A 24,393-nucleotide genomic window follows, 5' to 3' on the forward strand; every position below is an offset into this window, starting at 1 on the left:
ACTTTCCAGATTGAAGGTTACACAGGATATATGGCACAGAAACACGCCATTCGGTCCAACCAGTCCATGCCAGCTTTTATGCTCCACTCGAGCCTCCTCCCATCTTTCCTCAGCTAACTATCAGCATAACCCTCTATGCCCTTCTCCCTCATATGCTTATCTAACCACCCCTTAAATGCATCTATACTATTCACTTTAACCAATCCCTGTGGTAGCAAGTTCCACATTCTCACCACTCTTTGGGTAAAGATGTGGTCTAATCAAGACAAGTTTAGCATAACTTCTCTACTTTTCAATTCTATTCCTCTAGAAATAAACCTGTGACTTGGTTTGCTTTTTTATGGCCTTGTTAACCTGTGTCGCTACTTTGTGATTTGTGTATTTGTACTCTGAGATCACTTTGCTCCTCTACCCCACCCAGACTCTCTCCCTCCAAGTAACAAGTAACCTCTCTATTCTTCCTACCAAAATGTAATACCTCACATTTATCGGTGTTGAATTTCATTTGCCAACTATATGCCCATTCTACAAGTTTATTAATGTCTTCCTGTAAATTGTTGCAGTCCTCTCAGTGTTGACTATCCCCCCCCCAAATTTGGTGTCATCTTCAAATTTAGAAATTGCATTTTTGATTCTAAAGTCTAAATCATTAATATAAATTATGAACAACAGTGGTCCCAGCACTGATCCTTGTGAAACACCTTGTGGAGCAAGCACTCACTTAAAATAAGCATTGATCGAAAATAAGTTTAATTTCATGCAAAGGTGTTGTGCTTCCCAGTTTACTTGAAAGTCTCATCTGGCATATTGTTCTTTGCTTTTTGTTGGTTTGCAACCTATTGAGCAGGCAGGAGGCCCATGTGGCAACATTACTACAGCCCATTGCTCATTAAAGGATGTGCAGAGTCAGAGAATACCAGTTTGCAACAGATCTTAGTCTTGCTGCTACCATCTGCCTTCCCTTTCAGTACCAGGATATGGGCACAGTGGTTCTGTCCGGTCAACACCGGTGCCAGTGGAAAATCTGATGTCAGGAGTCTGGAATGGCTCATTAAGATTTCACATTGGAAATCCATTTGTGAAGTGCTATTAAAGAGGAATGGGGGGGGGGGAAGAGTGCAAGGGTAGGAAACTAATTTTGAAAGGAGAATTCAGTTGAGTCGGCATCTGAGTAATTCAACATGCCTTGCTCTCTAATGTTGATGTGATTGTCAGATTGTAGGACAGCAATGACAAAAAAGTAATGGAATTCATTTATCTTGCCCGAGGGACTCCTGCTGCTCGCCATGTGCAGCCTGGAGCAGCTGGAGAATCGACATGTGCTGGCCTCAAGAGTACAGAGAAAAACTTTACAAAGGACAAGAAAGACAAGAGAGCAAGAAAGAGAAAGCCAGAATATGAACACTAATAAGGGAAAACTTTTCAAATATAACAGATTATCAATCCCAGTTTTTTCACACTTTTGTCAAAACCTCAGAACATCTGCAACCAGCAGTGCCACCTGTTCACCCAGAGAAATATTTACATGACCAACAGGGTTGGAACTAACTTGATAACTCCACTCTCCATCCTTTCTGCAAGGAGCACAGCTTTCTTTTATCAGTAAAGATTTAACTGTAATACAATCTGAACAAAAAAAGTCTAAAAACGTCACAATCAATACTCTGCATAAACACTGCTCTTTGTAAAGTTAAATATCAACAGGCATGAATGCCCCTAATTCATTATTCTCCAGGTAATGCACATACATTAGCCAAAAGCTTTGGCATCATCAGTTCCAAGGGACACACTTTACAGCACTTAAGACCTACAAGATTACTTGCGCTATAGGCCTGCCGACTGTGTGATGCCATGGAAAAGAGAACATTTGTAGAATGATCACTCACATTCTAGTTTAATGATAATGAATTCAGAGTGGCAGCATAAACATTGTGGACACTTGGCACTGTTGCAGTGAGTTCTACAAAAGAGATGTCATCAGCTGGCTGATGAATCTTTGGGTAGTTTCTGTTTGTGGAACAGTGCATGCCGAACAAACTGCAGAATCATATGTTGGCTGTGCAGGGACGTATTTTCTTCTGCAAACTTTGCATTTATAAGAAAAGAAATGAACTCTAGCCTTTATTAAATATCAGTCATGCCAGGCATACCCGATAGTATAGGGATGTCTGTTACGTTGCAAGTTGTTATTGTCTCAAGCATCACCAGGAATTAACATAATGAGAATTGCAGTTGGGACAGTATCACAGAAAGGTGAAACACAGGTTTGAAACCCCATGCTGCCGAGTTCTGGATCTCTCATGCTGCTATGAGCAGGCCAGGTTTCTTCAATAGGGGAAGAGTGGGGGAGAGGTAGAAATCAAACGGAGAGTTCCCCCAATTAGAGGCGCAACAACTGGGATGGGGAGATGAGTGGGAACCCGTTATCAATACTTATTCTCCTCTCTCAAGGAGGAAAGTGGACAGAACCAGTGTCCTGAAAAATGCTAATTTCAAATCTCCAAGTAATTTTGTTCCCCCTCACCAAATGTCTTCTCTTCCTTCGAGCAAAGCTGTTGATTCCTTATTGGGAATAGGTTACATAGTCGATAGTTGTTGCCTATTGTTTGCCTCATGGGCCATTATTCATGCGTTGAACTGAACAATGAGGAGGCGTTACAACTAAGCTGAACCCTGCCCTCACCAGATGCACACATACACGTGCACTCTCAACAGTTCCAGTAGGGGTTCCTGGATAGCAACCAGAAGATGGATCTTTGACCAACTTGGACCTTCCTAAACCAGAGGCGCTAAAGCTAACTGTGCCCCCCCCCACCATAGAATTAAGATGAGCACAGATTGGGCATTGAAACCGAGACCTTCCTGGTTTGTAAGGTTGAACTAAACTCAGACATTGGAAGAGCCTATAATTGAAAACCATAGACCTAGAAGAGAAACTAATACTTTCCAAACTATTTTGTATATTTCAGTAAGGATCTTAATTTGCTTTGTTCAAAGATTTTGCACAAACTCTCACAAATCACTTCAAATGCAGAATGAAGCTAATAGGAGATGAAGGGCATCAATATGTCTTCCCAATTCCATAGTTTGATTATATAAATAGCAGTAGTTCTCCCTATTATCTTCTGCAAGGTGTGCACTGTATTCATACCACTGCAAATTTAATGGGCTCATTTTGAAGCATAACTGGTTGAAAGGTTTGACCGTGGACTCTATCCATGAGTGTGTTTAAACTCCTATCTGACTGTCCCCATTCCAGGTCAAACTACTCCTGTTATTACATTACCTCTGGTATAAAAAAAGACAAATAGAAACTAGGAATAATAAATATACACTTTGTAAAAACCTGAATAGAAACTCATCATTGCTATGCTAAACTTCTTGTCACTTGATAACAATCAGGTTACCTTCTGTTGCATTGTTATTCAGCTATTGCTACTGCACCAAAACCACTATCAATATAGGAATAGTCCCACCATCTTAATGTAAATAGGGTCGACATCATTGCACACAGTGGTGATAAGAACATAAGGTGTAGGAGCAGGATTAGGTCATTTGGCCCCTCGAGCCTGCTCCGCCATTCAATGAGATCATGGCTGATCTGATCTTGGCCTCAACTCCACTTCCCTGCCCGCTCCCCATAACCCTTGACTCTCTTATCGTTCAAAAATCTGTCTATCTCCACCGCAAATATATTCAATGACCCAGCCTCCACAGCTCTCTGGGGAAGAGAATTCCTAGTACAGGGCACTAGACTGTCAGTGCTGGAGTGCTACTCTTGGATCTTGTTAATGAGCTTCATAAAGCTTGCAGTGTCCTCTAGTGGTACAAGCTAGATACTGCAATACCAAAATGTTATATTTTCCCACTGGTCCACTGAACTTTAAACTGATATTATCTGCTAATTTGAACCCACTAAAGTAGATTGTAAACCTCAAAGCAGTGGAATTTAGAATATGTCAACTCCCTGTTTTTAATAGATTTATATAGGCAATTTTATAATTTCTTCCATAAAATGTCAATATAGGAATTGGAACGAGTAGGCCATTCAACCTCTCAAGCCTGTTCTGACATTCAATTAGATCATGGCTGATCTGTATTTTGAATCCATTTGCCTTCCTTTGCTCCATGGCCTTTGATACCTTTAACTAACAAAAATCCATCGATCTCAGTCTTGAAAATTTCAATTGACCCATCATCCACAGCCGTTTGGGGTGAGAGATCCAGATTTCCACTACTCTGTGTGAAGAAGTGGTTCCTGATTTCACTCCTGAAGACCCAACTCTAATTTTAAGTTTACGCCCCCTTGTTAAGGATTCCCCAACAAAGGAAATAGTTTCATTGTATCTATCGAATCCCTTTATCATTCACCTCAATTCGATCACCCCTAAACCTTCTGTACTCAAGGGAATACAAGCCAAGTTTATGCAACTTGTCCTCATAATTTAACCCTGGTGCCATTCTGGTAAATTAGCGCTGTACCCCTTTTTTTTATTCATTCGCAGGATGTGTCTCTCGCTGGCAATGCCAGCAATTATTGCCCATCCCTAATTGCCCTTGAAAAGGGGGTGGTGAACCGAGTAGCTTGCTAGGCCATTTCAGAGGGCAGTTAAGAGTCAACCACATTGCTGTGGGTCTGGAGTCACATATAGGCCAGACCGGGTAAGGACAGCAGGTTTCCTTCCCTAAAGGATATCAGTGAACCAGATGGGTTCAGGCCAGGTGGATGATTGGTATGAGAAATGGACACATGCTATCTCATCTGAAAGACAGCACCTCCAACAATGCAGCATTCTCTCAGTGGAGTGGAAAGAAATACACAAGTTTCAGCCCCTAACTAGAAACATCCTTTAGATGGTAAGTCTGAAATTGGCCAATGAGAATTTCATCAACATATTTAGAGTGTAGAGTGTAAACATGTAACCTTTTTACTAGGAAGGCAAATTTAAAATCTACTTGCTGTAGTGGCAGAAAATAAACCCATTTGAATTGCATTCTTGTCTCAGAGGAATGAGTTGAATTTATGAAGCTTCACACTCAGAAGATAGCTGGTTTCTCTATGACATCACGCGTGCGCTCTCATAAACCAACTGGCCATGTTTTACATAGACAGGCAATGTTTCAGACTTATTTCAGGTTTCAGAAAGGTGCCAGTGTGAAGTGAAGATGGGAGGCAAAGGACTGCTAGCATTAACGGGGAGGTATGGGAGTGAAGAATGCTGCAGATAATTGTGTGCGTGTGGGGGGGGGGGGGCGTATGCTGGGGGTGGAAGGAGTCCATGTCACTGTGACAATTCTTTAAACAATTTTAAAAACCATTCAACAATCAGATTTTGTAACAGAGAGTACAAATACATAACAGTAGATCCCAATTTCTCCACAAGAAATGAGGGAAATCCCCAAAATGCTTGCCATGATCTTTCACTAACAACCTGCATTTAATGTAGTAAAACATCCCAATGTATTTCACAGGAGCGTAATCAGACAAAATCTGACACCGAGCCGAAGAAGGGGACATTTGGACAAGTGGCTAAAAGCTTTGTCAAAGAGGTAGGTTTTAAGAAGCGTATTAAGAGAGAGGTATAGAGGTTTTGGGAGGGAATTCCAGAGCTTCGGGCCTAGATGGCTGAAGGCACGGCCGCCAATGGTGGGGCGAAGAAAGTGAAGGATTCACAAGAGGCCAGGTAATTTCCCTATACAAGGGATGGAAGGTTGGATATACCTGAAGTTTAAGTTATGACAAGCCCACACCACACTTTTTGTGGCTGTGTCAACTTCTTGAAGTAATTAGTTTGCTTTTGCGAGTTTGAGGTAATTATGTATGGGTTCTGCTGATGGGTCGAGACATGATTTGTGGAAATAATCTCAGTTAGATGTACACATATATGTTCTCATTTATTTTTAGGTGATGAGGTAGCTTAGATCAAGACATTATTTTCCTGATAAATACTTTACAAGGGTATAGTTATACTGCCAATCTTACATTGCTCCTTAGCAGTTTCCACTTCTTGACAATATAAGAGTGGCAGTGTAACTCTGGACTCAAGTCCCAACATGACTCCAGAACTCAGTGGTCTGAATCCAGAGGGAAGCTGCCTGTCCCCACATGGGCTGATTCTGCATGACATATAGCTGCTGCGCAGTGTCAAGCGGCTTTAAAAGGCAGCTTGCATGATCTCCCATACATGTTATATACTTAAGCAGGGGTCTTTTTTAATGTTTGAATGTGGACACTCCCACCTTTGCTCTCAAAACATTCAAATATACTGGTCTGGTGTGCAGCTCTGTAATATGTAATTAAAGCACATGTGCATAGTGTCCCCTCTTTCCTGGCTATTAAGAGGGTGAATCACATTCTGTGACTATCAGTTTCAGCCAGCGGTGCACTGTAGCTGTTTTATTCACCAATAAGTGAGAAATAAACTTCCCGGTGTGGTACAGAGCAATGCAGAACAGGAAGGTCCCAGGTTCAATCCCTGATCTGAGCCAAGGTGCCACTGGAAGAGCTACAATTGGCCTCAGAGCTACAATTGGCCTCAGAGCTACAATTGGCCTCAGAGCTACCATCCTAGCAAATGGAAGAATCACGCAGTGGCTCTTGGTCACACAGTCCAGTGACCCCTGCTGCAGAGGCACACTCATATCAAGAGTTGGAGAGGGAGAAAACATCAGGATTAATTCCAAGACTTGGAACAAGGGGAGAGGGGAATATAACCCATGTCAAAATATTTGAGCATGGCTTAGCCTTCCCCTAAATGGTTGCACTTGCATGGTAAAATGAATGCAGTGTTGGGCGAGGGCAAGACTGGGCTCAATCATGAGGCTTCCCATAGTCGAACAATATGAGAAAACTCACCATAACATTTTATATTTGAAGAATGCCAATTTCAGATATGGGCCTTTAATCTCTAGGACCTCGGAGTAATCATGGATGAAAGTCCCCTCTGCCTGCTACCTATTTAGGGATCTGTGAAATTAGTTTTAGCAGTTTCATGTTCCTAGTGTCAACATCAGGTTCCACATGTACGTGACGACACTCCGCTCTATCTCACCACCACCTCTCTGGACCCCTCCACTGTCTCCGATTTGTCACACTGCTTGTCCGACATCCAATATTGAATGAGCAGAAATTTCCTACAACTAAATATTGGGAAGACTGAAGCCATTGTCTTTGGTCCCCGCCACAAACTCTGTTCCTTGGCCACCGTTTCCATCCCTGAAGCTGAGCCACAGCGTTCACAACCTGGTGTTGTGTTTGACCCCGAGATGAGCTTCCGACCACATATCCGCTCCATCACCAAGACTCCTTTCTTCCACCTCTGGAACATCGCCCGACTCCGACCCTACCCTCAGCTCATCTGCTGCTGAAACACTCACCCATGCCTTTGTTACCTCTAGACGTGACTATTCCAATGCTCTCCTGGCCGATCTCCCATATTCCACCCTACATAAACTTGTGCTCATCCAAAACTCTGCTGCCCATATCTTAACTCGCTCCAAGTCTCGTTCACCCATCATCCCTATGCTTGCTGACCTACACTGGCTCCCAGTCCGACAACACCTCAATTTTAAAATCCTTATCCTTGTTTTCAAATCCCTCCATGGCCTCACCCCTCCCTATCTCTGTACCTCCTCCAGCTCTACAAGCCTTCGCGATCTCTGTACTCCTCCAATTCTGGTCTCTTGCACATCCCTGATTTTAATCGCTCCACCATTGGTGGCCGTGCTTTCAGCTGCCTTGGCCCGAAGCTCTGGAATTCCCTCCCTAAACCTCTCCGCCTCTCTCTTCTCCCCTTAATATGCTCCTTAAAGCTTTTGGCCATCTGTCCTGATGTCTCCTTTTGTGGCTTGGTGTCAAAAATATTTTTATTGATATTGCTCTTGTTAAGAGCCTTGGGACGTTTTCCTATGTTAAAGGCATTATATAAATGAAAGTAGTTGTTGTTGTAGTAGGCATTGGCTTAAAGTGTAAAACAGACCTCATTTGGGGGTAAATAATTAAGGTTGCTCAGAGAGCTGGTGTGAGAAAAGGAAATATATCAGATTGGTTCAGTAGGAGTGCTCTTCTGAGATTGGCCTTGAGGCACAATTGAGACAGGATTGTGCTTTACTTCTGACATTCTGTGACATGGGAGCGCTTGGTATTGACACCAAGTGCCTGAAAATGAAAGTGGTCAATTCCCCAGCACCAACATCTCTCAATTAGAGCAGCACAAAAGTTAACAAAATGGGCATTGGAGTATGTACCAGGGGGCTTTCAGCACCAACTGGAAATATTAACTAATAAGTCAACATCTTCAGGATTTAATAGTGAGAAGTTTAGAAAAAGAACAAGCAATATGTTAAAATAATTAAGTACTGTCCAACTGCATAATAGAGTTATATGTTTTGACTTGGAGCTTTCTCCTTTTTCTTGGCATTTTATCATCCGGAGAGCACATAATACATACATTGGTTTCAAATTATGCCAATCCTAGACCAATGGCATTCAATATTTCAGACACACTACTATTTACACATGGTTTATGAAGTGATAAGGCAAAGGATAGCCTGGATTAAGGCCAAGTAACTGTAGTACAACTTACTTGAGAGCTATCTCTGCGAACCAAAACCTCGTGACCTTGTTCCAAGCTAAGCATCTAATGGCAAGAGGTTCACACTAAGCCCATGAGCCATATGTGGTCTGAGAGCTCTAGCTATCTCACCCATGAAAAAATAACTTGCTTTTATGTAGTGCCTTTCACATCCTCAGGCCGTTCCAAAGTGATTCACAGCCAATGAAGAGAACCTTTGGAAGTGTAGTCACTGTTGTAATATAGGAAAATACAGCGACCAATTCTCACTTTGTACTTATACTTCATATTCCACTTGTGTATCCTATTTAGGCCTGGGAGTTTGGAATTCTGTTCTGAATCTTGCTCCCAATTACAGGATACATCCTACCTCTGAAGATCATAACCTGTTAGTATTGAGATAAATGCAAATTTATGGGAGCATTCATTTAAACTTTAGATTTGGTCTTCGGGGCTTCATGGCATGCACCCGAATGCTCCACAAAGACAAAAATCACAGTAAAAGGCAAAAGATGTACTACATAAAACTTCTCTGAAATCTAACTTGCAGGCAGAATTTGTTTCTGTATTCTCTGTTCTCACAGTAACACGAGAATAAATGGATTACTGAAACAAAATTGCAGAAATAATCCACCATGCAGCCTCAGTGATAGAGATGGAAAGGATAATGTGGTACTGTTGAACAGGAGCTAGCTACACCAGCTAATCGGCAAAACATTATGGCTTACTGCTGCCCAAAGAATTAGTGGGTCTACCCTTGCTATGCTGCATGTCACTGCTTTTTTGCTCATCTCTGCTTAAAATCTCTATATCCCCAACATCAAATTTCTCACATGGACTTATCAATTATCTTTGAATGAAGTCAGTGACAATGTATGTGTGTAGATTATGGGATAAATCCATAGTACTGGAGAAGTAGTGCTCCCTCCGCCAGTTTCCACTTCTCTCCTGAAGGTAATGAGACTTGTATTAGGGTACGATTTCACAGGTGCATCCTTGCCCAAGTGATTTCATGTGTGACTTTGGGCAGCACAGTGGCATAGTGGTTAGCACTGTTGCCTCACAGCGCCAGGGACCCGGGTTCGAATCCGGCCTCGGGTGACTGTCTGTGTGGAGTTTGCACATTCTCCCTGTGTTTGCGTGGGTTTTCTCCGGGTGCTCCGGTTTCCTCCCACAGTCCAAAGATGTGCGGGTTAGGTTGATTGGCTATGATAAATTGACCCTTAGTGTTAGGGGGATTAAATACGTGGGGTTACAGGGATAGGGTGGGATATGTGTTGGTGTAGGGGTTACGGGGATTGGGTGGGATATGTGTCGGTGCAGGCTCGATGGGCCGAAATGGCCTCTATCTGCACTGTGGGGTTGCTGTGATTTCTGTGATTCTGTGAGTATCAGCAGACTGTGGGGACTATCACTATTGAATCCAACACTGTCCTTAAACATCCATGAGGACTTGCACATTCCCAGAAGAAGTCAGCAGGTAACAACCAAGAGCAGTAACTTTGGACTATTTATTCCCTCAATAAAAGCAAGCTGTAGCATCTCCACGGCTGTCCTGCCTGAGATTGGATAACTCAGCATCACTTTTATATTGATTGGCATGGCATATAAAGACTATCTGCTCACTAACTTGATGATAGCAAAATACTGCAGATGCTGGAAATCCGAAATAACAGAAAATGCTGGAAAAACTCAGCAGGCCAGGCAACATCCGTGGAGAAAAATTTGAGTCAATGTTTCAGGTGAAAATTCTTTGTCAAGACTAAAGAAGCACAGGAAATGAAATAGATTAAGAGGCCAGGCTGGGAGAGAACAAAAGAGAAGAGACATTAAGAGGTATTCAAAACGAGACGAGATGGTGATAGGACTAGTGGAGACAAAAGACGGCTCTAGATTAGGTGTGAAATGCGCTGGCAGAATGAGAGACAGCTGCCATGTGGGAGAGAGAAAAGGGGAGGGGGGGAAGGCCAAAACAAAGGTGTGGATAAAAAATAAGTAAAAACGCAATAGGGGCTGAGGTTATGAACTGAAATTGTTGAACTCGTTATTGAGTCCGGAAGGCTGTAAAGTGCCTAATCGGAAGATGAGGTGCTGTTCCTCGAGTTTACGGTGAGCTTCCGTGGAACAATGCAAGAGGCCGAGGATGGTGAGGTCAGAGTAGGAATGGGGCGGTGAATTAAAATGACAGGCGACCGGAAGCTCGGGGTCACCCTTACGGACTGAATGGAGGTGTTCCGCAAAGCGGTCACCCAATCTGTGTTTGGTCTCCCCAATGCTCACTAACTTGTTGAGCTGATCTTGTGTTCCAACCATACAATAATTTAGTTTATACCAAGCACTAGACAGCACATAATCTAACTGCAGTGGTGTACCTTTTAAAGATCTCACGCCATCAGCTGCAAAGAACAAGCCCTCATTTGGTTTCTGACTGTTGAACCATTTGTATCAATAATAGATTGGAGGAACAAAAACATAATGCAGTCCTCAAAATATTTTGCAAAATTAAAATTTAATTAATACCAATCCCAACTACGCTAACTGTACATCCATTAAAAAAAAGGATCTTCATACTATTTTCCCCATTTCTTGTATATTTGTCTTCTTCATTCTCAGTCTTCTCCTTGTTGCCCTGCCCCATCATTCTGTCCCAGTCTTCCATCTGCTCTTGTTCCCTTCTCCACTTCTGCCATGAGTTGCCACAGGTGTGTAATGTTAACTGTTTCAAACAGCTACATCTAGTCTTTCTCTGCACATACTCGCGTGCACAAAGACTGTGGTAACAAAAGTAAACCAAAAAAATGACTATTTAACATAAATTTTTCCATGAGGACTTTGCAATACCGCATAAATATAAAACGTGAACTCCAAGCACACTTGTTAAAAGGTATCAAAGATTCTTGATAGTAACAGCACAACCAATAAACACAAGAGGATAATGAAAAAGTAGTTGGCACAAATGCTTTCACACTTCCATTGATGCCAATCTTTGAGGAGCCTTTGATTTGAACAGGTTCAGCACCCAACTTTGTAATACTATGTTTAGTGGGGGAAGAGAGGGAAGAGATCAGGGATAACAATTGCAGAAAAACTTGTGCACAAAATCTGAGACAAAAATACCAAATAATATCGTAAAATCTCTACCTGCCACGTAACAAAATAATTAAAATGCAACAATTGCCTTAATAATCTCAAATATCAAATCTTTGACTTTTTTTTGGTTTGCTACACTTAACAGCAGTCACACAATTAGCCCAACAGCATTTGTAACATGGTGATTATAAATCTCCAAGATTGGAATGCATTTGACAAGTATCTTTGGGTACCTTATCCATCAATATTACAAGCTACTGCTCATCAAACCAGCATCTGTTAAATCTCCACCAACTGCTTTGACTAGGAAGAGCTGCCATGGACAATAATAATTTAGTTGCTATGGATGAGATGCTCTTTCACCAAATGCAAACACACTAAACATTGGCCATGACAAGTAGGTCTTCATGACATTGGGTGTAGTTTTCAGTAAAATTGGAATCATGAAACTCTGAGGTTGATTGATGGTTGCTCTGAGGTCCACAGAAGAGTGTGAAATTGAATTGAGAATATGGCCTATAATGCAAACTGCATAACTAAGTACAGGAAGAGAGAAACTGAAGTAACAGATTGCTATGAGAGATTGGTCAACCAGTGTCATAAATATCATTATTCAACAATGACACTGTCAAACAAGTGGCTAGAAACGTAGACACTAATTTTTGTCGAACTATTTAATAATACCTCAATCAATAGGTTTACAGGTTAATTAAAATATATTAAAACATAATAATTTCAAACATAAATGAATCTAATGTAGATATAAACCTTTAACAGTGGATTCTCCCGACCCGTGCCCTCAGAGAATGTTCAGTTCCCTGCATGAAAGTAGCAGGAAAAAGGAACAGAAACCTAGATCTCTGTCTCTATGGCTGTTTTGTACTGTTCCAGCATTTTGTGCGCTTTCCTGGAGAGATGGAGCTTGGCCTGTAATGTGCCAAATAACTGCCTGAATCCATGAGGTTAAAGCTTAAAACTAAAGGCTTTTATTAAGTAAGAACATGGCATCAAGTTAACACAGAGCAACCATCATTCATCACCGACCCAGCCCTAGGTAGAACATTCCAGAAGAGGGGCGGGGCTAGGGAGGAGCATTAGTGGTTACACCGGTGGAACATTCCAGACATTAACATGTACAACAACAATACAAATGCCAGAACACAGTTATTTCATCACATTCACCCCCTGCTATAGATTCAGTCTGTCAGGAGGTCTGATAACCCTCTGGGAACGACGTAACTCTTGCTGAGGCTCCTCCTGGAGTACTAACTCTGGTTCATTCGAATTCCCAGAATCATCAGTATTTTCCACACTGAGGGTTTGTGTCTCTGAAGGTCCAATACCACGACTGAAAACTCTACTCTGAGTCGAACTCGTTTCGAGCTCCAGCAGGTGCAAGATCTTTAATAGAGACCGTATCCTCTCGCCCATCCGTATATTGAATATATGCATACTGGGGATTGGCATGGAGGAGTTGTACTTCCTCCACCAGTGGATCAGTCTTGTGGCCTCTCGCATGTCTGCGCAACAACACAGGGCCCGTGGTCGTCAACCATGTGGGTAACATTACTCCATTAGTAGCTTTTCTTGGAAAACTAAACATCCTTTCATGAGGGGTGGCATTCGTCGCTGTACACAAGAGACCTTATGAAATGCAGCACGTCTGGCAGGGTATCCTGCCAGCGAGAGGTCGGCAGGCCTCGCGACTTCAGAGACAGTACGATAGCCTTCCACACTGTCGCATTTTCTTTCTCGACCTGCCCATTACCACGAGGGTTATAGCTGGTAGTTCTACTCGTTGCAATCCCTTTCGATAGCAAAAACTGTCGCAATTCTTCGCTCATAAAGGAAGAACCCCTATCACTATGTATATAGTTAGGCATGCCAAACAAGGAAAACAGTTGGCAGAGGCATTTAATTACAACAGCACTAGTCACATCCGGACAGGGGATAACAAAAGGGAACCGAGAGTACTCGTCTATAATATTAAGAAAATAGACATTACGGTCGCTCGATGGAAGGGGACCTTTAAAATCGAGACTCAAACGCTCAAATGGTTGAGTTGCTTTAATAAGATGAGCTGGCTCGGACGGCTTATAGAAGCGGGGTTTGCATTCAGCACAAACACGACAGGTTCTGGTCATTGTCCGGACCTCCTCAATAGAGTAGGGTAGATTGTGGGACTTAATGAAGTGGTTCATTCTGGTAACCCCAGGGTGGCAGTGTGTGTCATGGAGACTTTGAAGCTTATCTATACCTAGACTAGCACATACTCCTCGTGACAAAGCATCCGATGGCTCATTAAATACTCCAGGCCTGTACTGAATATCATAGTCATACGTTGACAGTTCTATTCGCCATCTTAAAATCTTATCATTTTTGATCTTGCCTCTCTGCTTAGTGTTGAACATAAAGGCCACGGATCGCTGGTCAGTAATGAGCGTAAAACGTTGGCCAGCGAGATAATGTCTCCAATACCTGACTGCTTCGATAATTGCCTGTGCCTCCTTTTCCACTGAAGAATGTCGAACTTCTGGTCCTTGCAATGTACGAGAGAAGAAAGCTACTGGTCTACCAGCTTGGTTAAGAGTTGCTGCTAACGCAAAATCAGATGCATCACTTTCCACTTGAAAAGGGATCTTCTCATCCATGGCACATACCACTGCCTTCTCAATGTCCCGTTTGATATTAAGGAAAGCCTCCTGAGCTTCCGCCGATAGCGGAAAAGACGTCGACTTAATAAGAGGTCGGACTTTATCTGAGTAGTTAGCCACCCACTGGGCATAGTACGAGAAGAATCCCAGACACCTTCTTAAAGCTTTTACAGTGTGAGGTAAAGGTAATTCCTTAAGTGGGCGTAATCTTTCAGGATCTGGCCCGATTACCCCATTCTCCACAACGCAACCAAGAATACACAAACGTGTAGTATTGAAGGTACACTTGTTTTCATTGTAGGTCAGGTTTAACCTCTTTGCAGTCTCTAGGAACTTCGCGAGATTTTGATCATGCTCCCGTTGGTCGTGCCCACAGATAGTAACATTGTCCAGGTACGGGAATGTTGCTTCCAACGCGTATTCATCCACCATATGATCCATCTCCCGTTGGAAGACGGATACCCCATTCATCACTCCAAAGGGCACCCTAAGGAATTGGTACAGGCGCCCATTAGCTTCGAAGGCCGTATAAGGTCGGTCTTCTATTTTAATGGGGAGTTGATGGTAGGCAGACTTTAAATCAATGGTGGAGAACACGCGGTACTGAGCTATCTGGTTCACCATCTCAGAAATACAAGGCAAAGGATAGGCGTCTAATTGGGTATACAAGTTTATAGTCTGGCTATAATCAACCACAAGTCTTTTCTTTTCATTAGTTTTAACCACCACCACCTGGGCACGCCGCGGGCTATTACTGTGTTCGATGATTCCCTCCCGTTGAAGCCTTTCCACTTCCTCTTTTATAAATGTTTTATCTTCTGAACTATACCGTCGACTCTTAGTCGCTATAGGTCTACAATTAGGAGCAAGGTTCGCGAACAAAGAAGGCAGACTTACTTTTAAAGTAGAAAGGCCGCAGACTGAGTGGAGGCCGAGATCCACCATACTTAAGGGTAACGCTCTCATGCTGACACTGGAAGTCCAAGCCTAAAATTAAGTTCACACACAACTGAGGTAATATGAGGAGTTTAAAGTCCTTATACTCCGTATCCTTAACGGTCAATGTGACTTTACAATATCCAGTTACCTCCGAAGTAAGGGACTTGGATGCCATCACAATTTCACTTCGAGTAGGATACACCTTCAATGAACAGGAGTTAACAAGGTTGGGGTGTATAAAACTTTCAGTACTGCCACAGTCTATCAAACACCCAGTAGGACGACCATTAATCTTGATGTCCATCATAGATTTTGACAAGGAACACGGTATGGTCTGGTCAACCGTAGCTGAGGCTAGAGTAAAACGATAGGCGGCAGCAGAGAAGACATCGGGTACAGGATTACCCATACACACTTTACTAAAATGTCCCCGTTTCTTACATTTAAAACAGGTAGCCTCTCTGGCTGGGCATCTTTGCCTGGGGTGTTTAGATTGGCCACAAAAATAACACTTAGACCCATGGGGTACAGCCGCAACAATAGGATTAAGTGGAGGCTCCATTAGTGTTATGGATGCCTCCATACTCGGAACACACGAGGCTGAGAGTGACGCATGGGCTGATGCATACACTTCTAAATTCTTCTGGGCTACATCTAACGATCGCGCAGTAGTGACGACCATTTTTAAAACTAACGCGTCGTTCTCGAGGAGTCTCTGTCTAATATAATTAGATCGGAGGCCAGATATGAAAGAATCGCGGATGGCTTCTTCCTGATACACAATGGCAGAGACAGTCTTGTAGTTGCAATCCTTAGCCAAAGCCTTAAGGTCCTGCAGGAAATCGTCCAGAGATTGCTCGGGTAATTGCCTGCGAGTAGACAAAAGATACCTGGCGTATACTTCGTTAACCGACTTAAGGTACTGGGCCTTAAGGGCTGCGAGGGCCTCTTCATATGTAGTAATATCTTCAATTATCGAGTAAGTTTGATGACTTACCAAGTTGGTTGGAAGACCCAACTTGTTAACCGTCGAATCGACCGATGCGATGAAGTGTTCAAAACATTGAAGCCAATGCGTAAATTTCTTCGACGCGTCTGCTGAATGGGGATCGATATCCAGACGCTCTGCTTTCAAAAATCGATCCATCATCCAAAAGTTGTTACTTAATAAAATTGATGGGCCAAATAACTGCCTGAATCCATGAGGTTAAAGCTTAAAACTAAAGGCTTTTATTAAGTAAGAACATGGCATCAAGTTAACACAGGGCAACCATCATTCATCACCGACCCAGCCCTTGGTAGAACATTCTAGAAGAGGGGCGGGGCTAGGGAGGAGCATTAGTGGTTACACCGGTGAAACATTCCAGACATTAACAAGTACAACAACAACAATACAAATGCCAGAACACAGTTATTTCATCACAGCCTGAGTCTGCATTGGTGCCAACCCAAATAGTTGTTTGAATAAAATGGAAGGAGACACTCCCAGCCTCCCACCACAATTCTGTATCACTTGTTTGGTGCTCCCAGCACTGTACCCAGTAAACGTGGTGCCGTGAACTGATAGGAGGGTCCGCAGCGATCCCAGGGCAAGTCTTAGACTGAAAATAGGGGCACTGGTAAGAATAGCTACACATCCCAGGATTTTCCATTTGAATTGGGATCTTCTGGCTACTGATATCCATCAACACCCAGAAGTTGCCAAAGTCCAAGGCCTGACACAGCCTGAGGGGCCTGAAGCTTCACCCCGTTTTCCTGTCCTTTACCTGCCAGCGTTAAACCCTTTCAGGGGATGATCCTGTGCCAGGCTACTCCCAGGCCTGGGACAGGAAATCCTGGTGATCCTGCTTCTGCCCAGCACCAAGACAGGGCAGGAAAATATATCCTTTAATCTTTGAGTTGTATTAGTTTCTCATCCAAAGGACGCCACCTTTAACAATGCAGCCTTCCTTCACTACTACACTGGAGTGTCAGCTTAGTTTATTTGTTAAAATCCTAGTGTAGGGCAAGAGTGCTACTAACTGAGTCATGCTGATACATCACATTCGAGAAGTAACCATAGTAAAGTTCTATTTTAAAAAGAGACATCTTCATTAATAGTGCCAAGGTGAATGGTATGAATATAATTAATTTGACTGAAAACACAGTCTCATTTGGTCTTGTTGATCGTGTGGCCCACCTCCATTCTGCAGATTTTTGACATTCAAATGATTCTTATAACATAAATACAGTACCTGATTCTTGTCAGGATTTAAAAAATATTATACAGCCATGCTAACTGCACCAACTGTCTTCCATGATTATCATTTGGAATAATCAGGAAGACAGAAATATCTCTGACTAACAGTTGTTAGCAACACCTGCACAGCAACCAGAAACGAGGGAAGTATTTTTCTTGGCCTAAGCTGCTGCTTGTATATTGTTTGTAACACGGCAGTGTGGAGGGAAAGAGTGGGTGTATCTCTCCAGCGCTACATTGTAAGGCTACTCAGAGGAGGTAATTGTCAGTGTGCAGGTATGTTTTTGTACTCACTCAGCCGCTTGAGCGGCACAGGAAGCTGAACTCACCAGTTTGCGCTGACACCACTTGCAGATTCCACACATGGCGACCATCGCAGCAAGACAAATTACCACAGCTGCTGAGACTAGAGCCACATCCAGGGCAAATGAATCTGCAGGAGAAGGAGGATGGGGGACAAATTAGTGTCAGGAAACATGCCCAAAATCCACACTACAGGTGTGCACACGAAATCAGTACCTCACACATCACTGCTGAGTGGCACCAACTTAATTTAAGATTTCCTTTCAAATTCTTTTCTTTCCCCCAGTGGATACAATCAATTACACAATGTAACGTGCATCTTTGTATTCTGCACATTTGGATTTCAGGTTAATTACTAATTTGATTACATTTTTAAATGAGATAAGTATTACACTAATAATGGTTTTCTTCTGTCTTCTCGTTAATTTGAATTCACTTCTAACATTTACCAGCTTATGTGGCATTTAGCAATGATAAATGTATTGTATACTTGATCTGTCACATTGAATGATTATAGAGTAAGGCTGGCTATAGCTTTTCAAGTACACCAGTCCACTTATAGTATTATTACTCATTTGGATAAAGACTCAGTTTCAGTTTAAAAATGTAGTCAATTTTAGCATCAATATGAACTGAGAAATCACAAATGTTGGAAATCTGAAATGAAAAATTGTTAAAAATGCATAATGGGTGGATCAGTGCGCTATCTGACTCCAAGCTCAGCTTCCGAACCCATAACCTCTCTGCCTACTTCAATCTCCATAACATCGCCCACCTCTGCCCCTACCTCAGCTCATGTACTGCTGAAATCCTTATTCAAGCTTTTGTCACCTCCAGCCTTGACTACTCCAATCTTCACCTGACTGCCTTCCCATTCTGCAACTTCTGTAAATTTCAGCTGATCCAAAACTCTGTTATCTGTATCTTACTCATACCAAGTCCTGATCATCCATCACCCCAGTTCTCACAGATCTACATTAGTTTCCGATCGTCCTACGCCTCAAATTTAAAATTTTCATCCTCGTGTTTTAATGCCTTCATGGTTTTGCCTTACTATAATTTTGTAACTTTCTTCAGCCCTACACCATCAACATTAAATTTCCTTCCAAGTGTCATACCATCCTGACTTGGACATGTATCGCAATTTCTTCACTGTCACTAGGTCAATATCATAAAATTCTACTTAACACCACTGTGCGAGTATGATCACCACAAGGACTGCAGCGGTTCAAGGAAAAGGCTCATCAACAATTTCTTGACATCATCAGCGATGCCCACATCCCAAGAACAAATTAAAACAAAATCCTTCACTCACTGGAACGGTACCGAACCTGTGGCCCCCAAACCACAGGGATCAGCCCTCAAAGCCAAGTCAACTCAGCCCAATTTGCACTTATATTCATCATCTGGTGGTTGGTGCTGTTTGGATTATATGGGCCTGGAGGTTTGAGGGCAGTTTCTCGTGAAATTGCCTCATTGGTGGATAAATCCTAAATCAGAAAACTAAGATCTGTTAGTATTAACAGCTCGAGATATATATAAATTAATGGGAACATGGATTAATTTTTATTTTTAAAAAAATTACACCGATTTCCACTAACAAATTGACATCAATTGTTGAAGATGGCAAAGGGCTGGAGTGCAGACAATCTAGTACACTACTGACGCATTGTTAGAGGCGCTGTCCTTTGGGTGAGTTGCTAAAATGAAGTCCCATCTGTTTGTTCAAGTAGATGTTAAAGCTGCAATGGGAAGACAGTAGAGTTGGTATTCTGGAAAGGAGAAATGAAATGGTTTGAGGAACCTTCTTGTTCAGATTTGATCTAATTATTAATTGTACTTTCCCCAGTTTTGAGAGGGCATGAGACATTTGACATTCTACATTTCTAATGACCAGGACCGAGTGCATTTCTAAAAATATCTGGTGTTGTTATCTTGCGCAGCTAGTTGTCATCAGCAAGTGACACTGTCATGTTACTAATCAGCTTGCTGGTACTAAAGTTCACCAGTTCAATAAAATCTGAAAACTACTCTACAGGTTTGTGCTGCAGTAGATACTGTAGCTAAGTTTTGAAGCATGCTGTTCTTGGCAGTTTCAGAAGTTGAGACTGTCTCAAGACTTTTTGATGACAATTCCCTTTGGACTGGAGGCTTGAGTAACAGCAGCATTTTTTTGTTTACAGTTATTTTATCACACAATTGTGGAGAAATTAAGCTGCAGGAAACCATGTGTGAGAACCAATATAAATGGTAATACAACGACGTTGATCCAAAAGCTCCAGCTCACCTACTCCAATTATCAAAACAGGTCTACATACACCAATTAAAGACTCATCCCCACTTATTCTAATTATACCCCCAGCTCACGAATTAATTAGAAACCTTGGCCCACTGACTTTAACTACAATGATATAGAAAGGAAGAGTGTTGAGGCTCTACATTAGGATATAGATTAAAGAGCTTAAACAAGAGCTGTGTCAGTGCCCGCTGGAAGGAGCACTTCGAAGATCTCCTTAACCACGACTCTGTCTTCGACACGAGTGTCCTCAACTCCATCCCACAGCATGCTACCCGCCACCATCTCAGCACAACCCCAGCCTTGCATGAGGTTGAAAAGGCCATCCGACAACTGAAGAACAAGGCGGCCTCAGGAGCAGATGGAATCCCCGCCGAGGCACTAAAGCATGGCGGTGAAGCACTACTGGCGCAAATTCATGAACTCATTTCTCTTATCTGGAAGGAGGAGAGCATACCAGGGGATCTCAGACGCCGTAATTGTGACCATCTTCAAGAAAGGTGACAAGTCCGATTGCAGTAATTACAGAGGAGTTTCCCTGCTATCTGCCACAGGGAAAGTCATCGCAAGAATCCTCCTCAATGGCCTTCTCCCAGTGGTCGAAGAGCTCCTCCCAGAGTCGCAATGCGGATTCCGCCCACTAAGGGGCACAATGGACGTCAATTACAAGAGAAATGCAGGGAACAGCACCAACCACTGTACATGGCCTTCTTTGATCTCACAAAGGCCTTCGACACTGTCAACCGTGAGGGATTATGGAGTGTTGTCCTCAAATTTGGCTGCCCTCAAAAGTTTGTCACCATCTTCCACCTGCTTCACGACGACATGCAAGCCGTGACCCTGACTAACGGTTCCACCACAGACCCAATTCATGTACGAACCGGGGTCAAGCAAGGCTGTGTCATCGCACCAATGCTCTTCTCAATCTTCCTTGCTGCAATGCTCCATCTCACCCTCAGTAAGCTCCCCACTGGAGTGGAGCTAATTTACAGAACAAACGGGAAACTGTTCAACCTCCGTCGCCTCCAGTCAAGATCCAAGGTCGTCTCATCCTCTGTCGTCGAATTACAGTACGCAGACGATGCTTGCATCTGCGCTCACTCAGAGGTCAAACTCCAAACCATCGTAAACACCTTCACTGAAGCATACGAGAGCATGGGCCTTACACTAAACATCCGTAAGACAAAGGTCCTCTGCCAACCTGCCCCCGCCACACAGTGCTGCCCCCCCCCACCAATTATCAAAATCCACGACAAGGCCTTGGACAACGTGGATCACTTTCCATACCTCGGGAGCCTATCAACAAGGGCACACGTCGTCTTCAGTGTGCCAGTGCAGCCTTCGGTCGCCTGAGGAAGAGAGTGTTTGAAGACCAGGACCTCAAACCTGGCACTAAGCTCATGGTCTGCAGGGCAGCAGTGATACCTGCCCTGCTGTATGCCTCAGAGACATGGACCATGTACAACAGGTGAGGTACTGGTACAGGTGAGCACTGGTGAGGTACCACCAACGCTGCCTCCGCAAAATCCTGCAAATCCATTGGCAGGATAGGCGCACCAACATCAGTGTTCTTGCTCAGGCCAACATCCCCAGCATCGAAGCTCTGACCACGCTCAATCAGCTCCGATGGACGGGTCACATTGTCCGCATGCCCGATACGAGACTCCCAAAACAAGCGCTCTACTCGGAGCTCCGGCACGGCAAGAGAGCCCCAGGTGGGCAGAGGCAACGCTTCAAGGACACCCTCAAAGCCTCCTTGAAAAAGTGTAACATCCCCACCGACACCTGGGAATCCCTGGCCCAAGACTGCACAAAGTGGAGGAGAAGCATCCGGGAAGGCGCCGAACACCTCGAGTCTCTTCACCGGGAGCAAGCGGAAGCCAAGCGCAGGCAGCGCAAGTCAACCCAAGCACCCCACCCACCCGCCCCTTCAACCATCGTCTGCCCCACCTGTGACAGAGACTGTAGGTCCCGCATTGGACTAATCAGTCACCTGCGAGCTCATTTTTAATGTGGAAGCAAGTCATCCTCGGTTCCGAGGGACTGCCTAAGAAGAAGATGATAGATTAAAGAGCAAGGCCTTAAGGGTACCAATCTCATGAATATTCCCAATGCGACACACCAGTCAGTGCAGGACTAGCAAGGTGAGAAAGGCAATTCTGTGGCTTAAAGAATGGTTTAGCCATAGATAGGGAGAAGGTGTAGGAAGGAAAGGTTCAGATTCCCAAGGCATTGGGACCAGCTCTTGGATAGAAGTGGACTGCACAAGACAAATAGACTTCACCTAAACCTGCCCTTGCTGGGAGAGTAACCAGTGCTGTGGGGGAGAACTTAAACTAATCTTCTTCTTCTTAGGCAGTCCCTCGGAACCAAGGATGACTTGCTTCCACACTAAAAATGAGTTCTCAGGTGATTGATGAGTCCAATGCGGGACCCACAGTCTGTCACAGTAGGGCAGATGGTGGTTGAAGGGGCGAGTGGATGGGGTGCTTGGGTTGACGTGCGTTCCTTCCGCTTGCTCCCGAAGAGACTCGAAGTGTTCGGCGCCTTCCCAGATGTTTCTCCTCCACTTTGTGCGGTCTTGGGCCAGGAATTCCCAGGTGTCGGTGGGGATGTTGCACTTTTTCCAAGGAGGCTTTGAGGATGTCCTTGAAGCATTTCCTCTGCCCACCTGGGGCTCTCTTGCTGTGTCGGAGTTCCGATTAGAGCGCTTGCTTTGGGAGTCTCGTATCGGGCATGCGGATGATGTGGCCTGTCCATCGAAGCTCATCAAGTGTGATCAAAACTTCGATGCTGGGGATGTTGGCCTGAGCGAGAACACAGACGTTGGTGTGTCTATCCTGCCAATGGATTTGCAGGATCTTGCAGAGGCAAATAAACTAACATGGCAGTGGGAATGGGAAAAGTAAGATAAAAGAAGCAGAAAGGAAATTATAAAGGGCAAGGGATGTAGGAAAAGTGAGAGAGAAAATCAGAAAAGTATTGAAGAACAATCAGAATGCGGAAGGATTAAAATGAGTAAAACTGCCAGAGAGACAGGGGCAGGTTTAAGTTCTTTTATGTAAATACCCAACTTATTCTGAACGAAATTGGTGAGCTAGAAGCACAAATTGCTATAGTTAGGTATGATGCAACAGCATTATCAGAGACCTGGCTAAGACAGGAGTGGGAGCCAAAAATTCATGGTTATAAAATATTCAGGAGGAATAGAATAGTAACAAGGTCTGGCAAAGTAAATCATTACCGAACTCTAATGTAGAGGAGTTGGTGCAAAATCTGAATCTATTTGGTTCTGGTTAAGGAATAAGAAGGGAACTGTTACTCTGTTGGCCTAGAAAAAAAATTCCCAACAAACAGTGGGAAGGAGATAGAAGATACATAGAATCATAGAAATTTACAGCACGGAACGAGGCCATTTCAGCTCATCGTGTCCGCGCCCGCCGATAAAGAGCTATCGAGCCTTGGTCCGTAGCCCTGTAGGTTACGGCACTTCAAGTGCACATCCAAGCACTTTTTAAATGTGGTGAGGGTTTCTGCCTCTACCACCCTTTCAGGCAGTGAGTTCCAGACCCCCAACACCCTCTGGGTGAAGAAATTTCTCCTCAAAACCATCTACCAATTACTTTAAATCTATGCCCCCTGGTTGTTGACCCTTCTGCTAAGGGAAATAGGTCCTTCCTGTCCACTCTATCTAGGCCCCTCAATTTTATACACCTCAATAAGGTCTCCCCTCAGCCACCTCTGTTCCAAAGAAAACAAACCCAACCTATCCAATCTTTCCTCGTAGCTAAAAATTCTCCAGTCCAGGCAATATCCTCATAAATCTCCTCTGTACCTTCTCTAGTGCAATCACATCTTTCCTGTAATGCGGTGACCAGAACTGTACGCAGTATTCTAGCTGTGGCCTAACTAGTGTTTTATACAGTTCAAGCATAACCTCCCTGCTCTTATATTCTGTGCCTCGGCTAATAAAAGCAAGTATTCCGTATGCCTTCATAACCACCTTATCTACTTGGCCTGCTACCTTCAAGGATCTGTGGACCTGCACTCCAAGGTCCCTCTGTTCCTCTACAATTTTCAGTGTCCTACCATTTAATGTGTAATCCGTTGCCTTGTTAGCCCTCCCCAAATGCATTACCTCACACTTCTCCAGATTGAATTCCATTTGCCACTGTTCTGCCCACCTGACCAGTTCATTGATATCTTCCTGCAGTCTGCAGCTTTCTTCTTCTTAATCAACCACACAGTTGATTTTAGTATCATCTGCAAACTTCTTAATCATACCCCTACATTCAAGTC

General features: G+C 43.5%; 1 protein-coding gene across 3 annotated transcripts in view; it reads right to left on the reverse strand.

The window, feature by feature from the left end:
• LOC147106719 (synaptotagmin-7-like) overlaps positions 1 to 24,393 on the reverse strand; it is an 890,706-nt gene that overhangs the window by 466,532 nt on the left and 399,781 nt on the right. For all 3 annotated transcript variants that reach the window (XM_086007776.1, XM_086007777.1, XM_086007775.1), the window contains exon 2: positions 17,825 to 17,928. In XM_086007776.1, the coding sequence (XP_085863902.1) occupies positions 17,825 to 17,928 (104 nt within the window). The remainder of the gene's footprint in view (positions 1 to 17,824; positions 17,929 to 24,393) is intronic.

Source organism: Somniosus microcephalus, chromosome 15 (genome assembly GCF_052327205.1).
Source record: "Somniosus microcephalus isolate GS21.2 chromosome 15, FLI_Smic_1.0, whole genome shotgun sequence".
NCBI classification, from domain to species: Eukaryota; Metazoa; Chordata; class Chondrichthyes; order Squaliformes; family Somniosidae; genus Somniosus; species Somniosus microcephalus.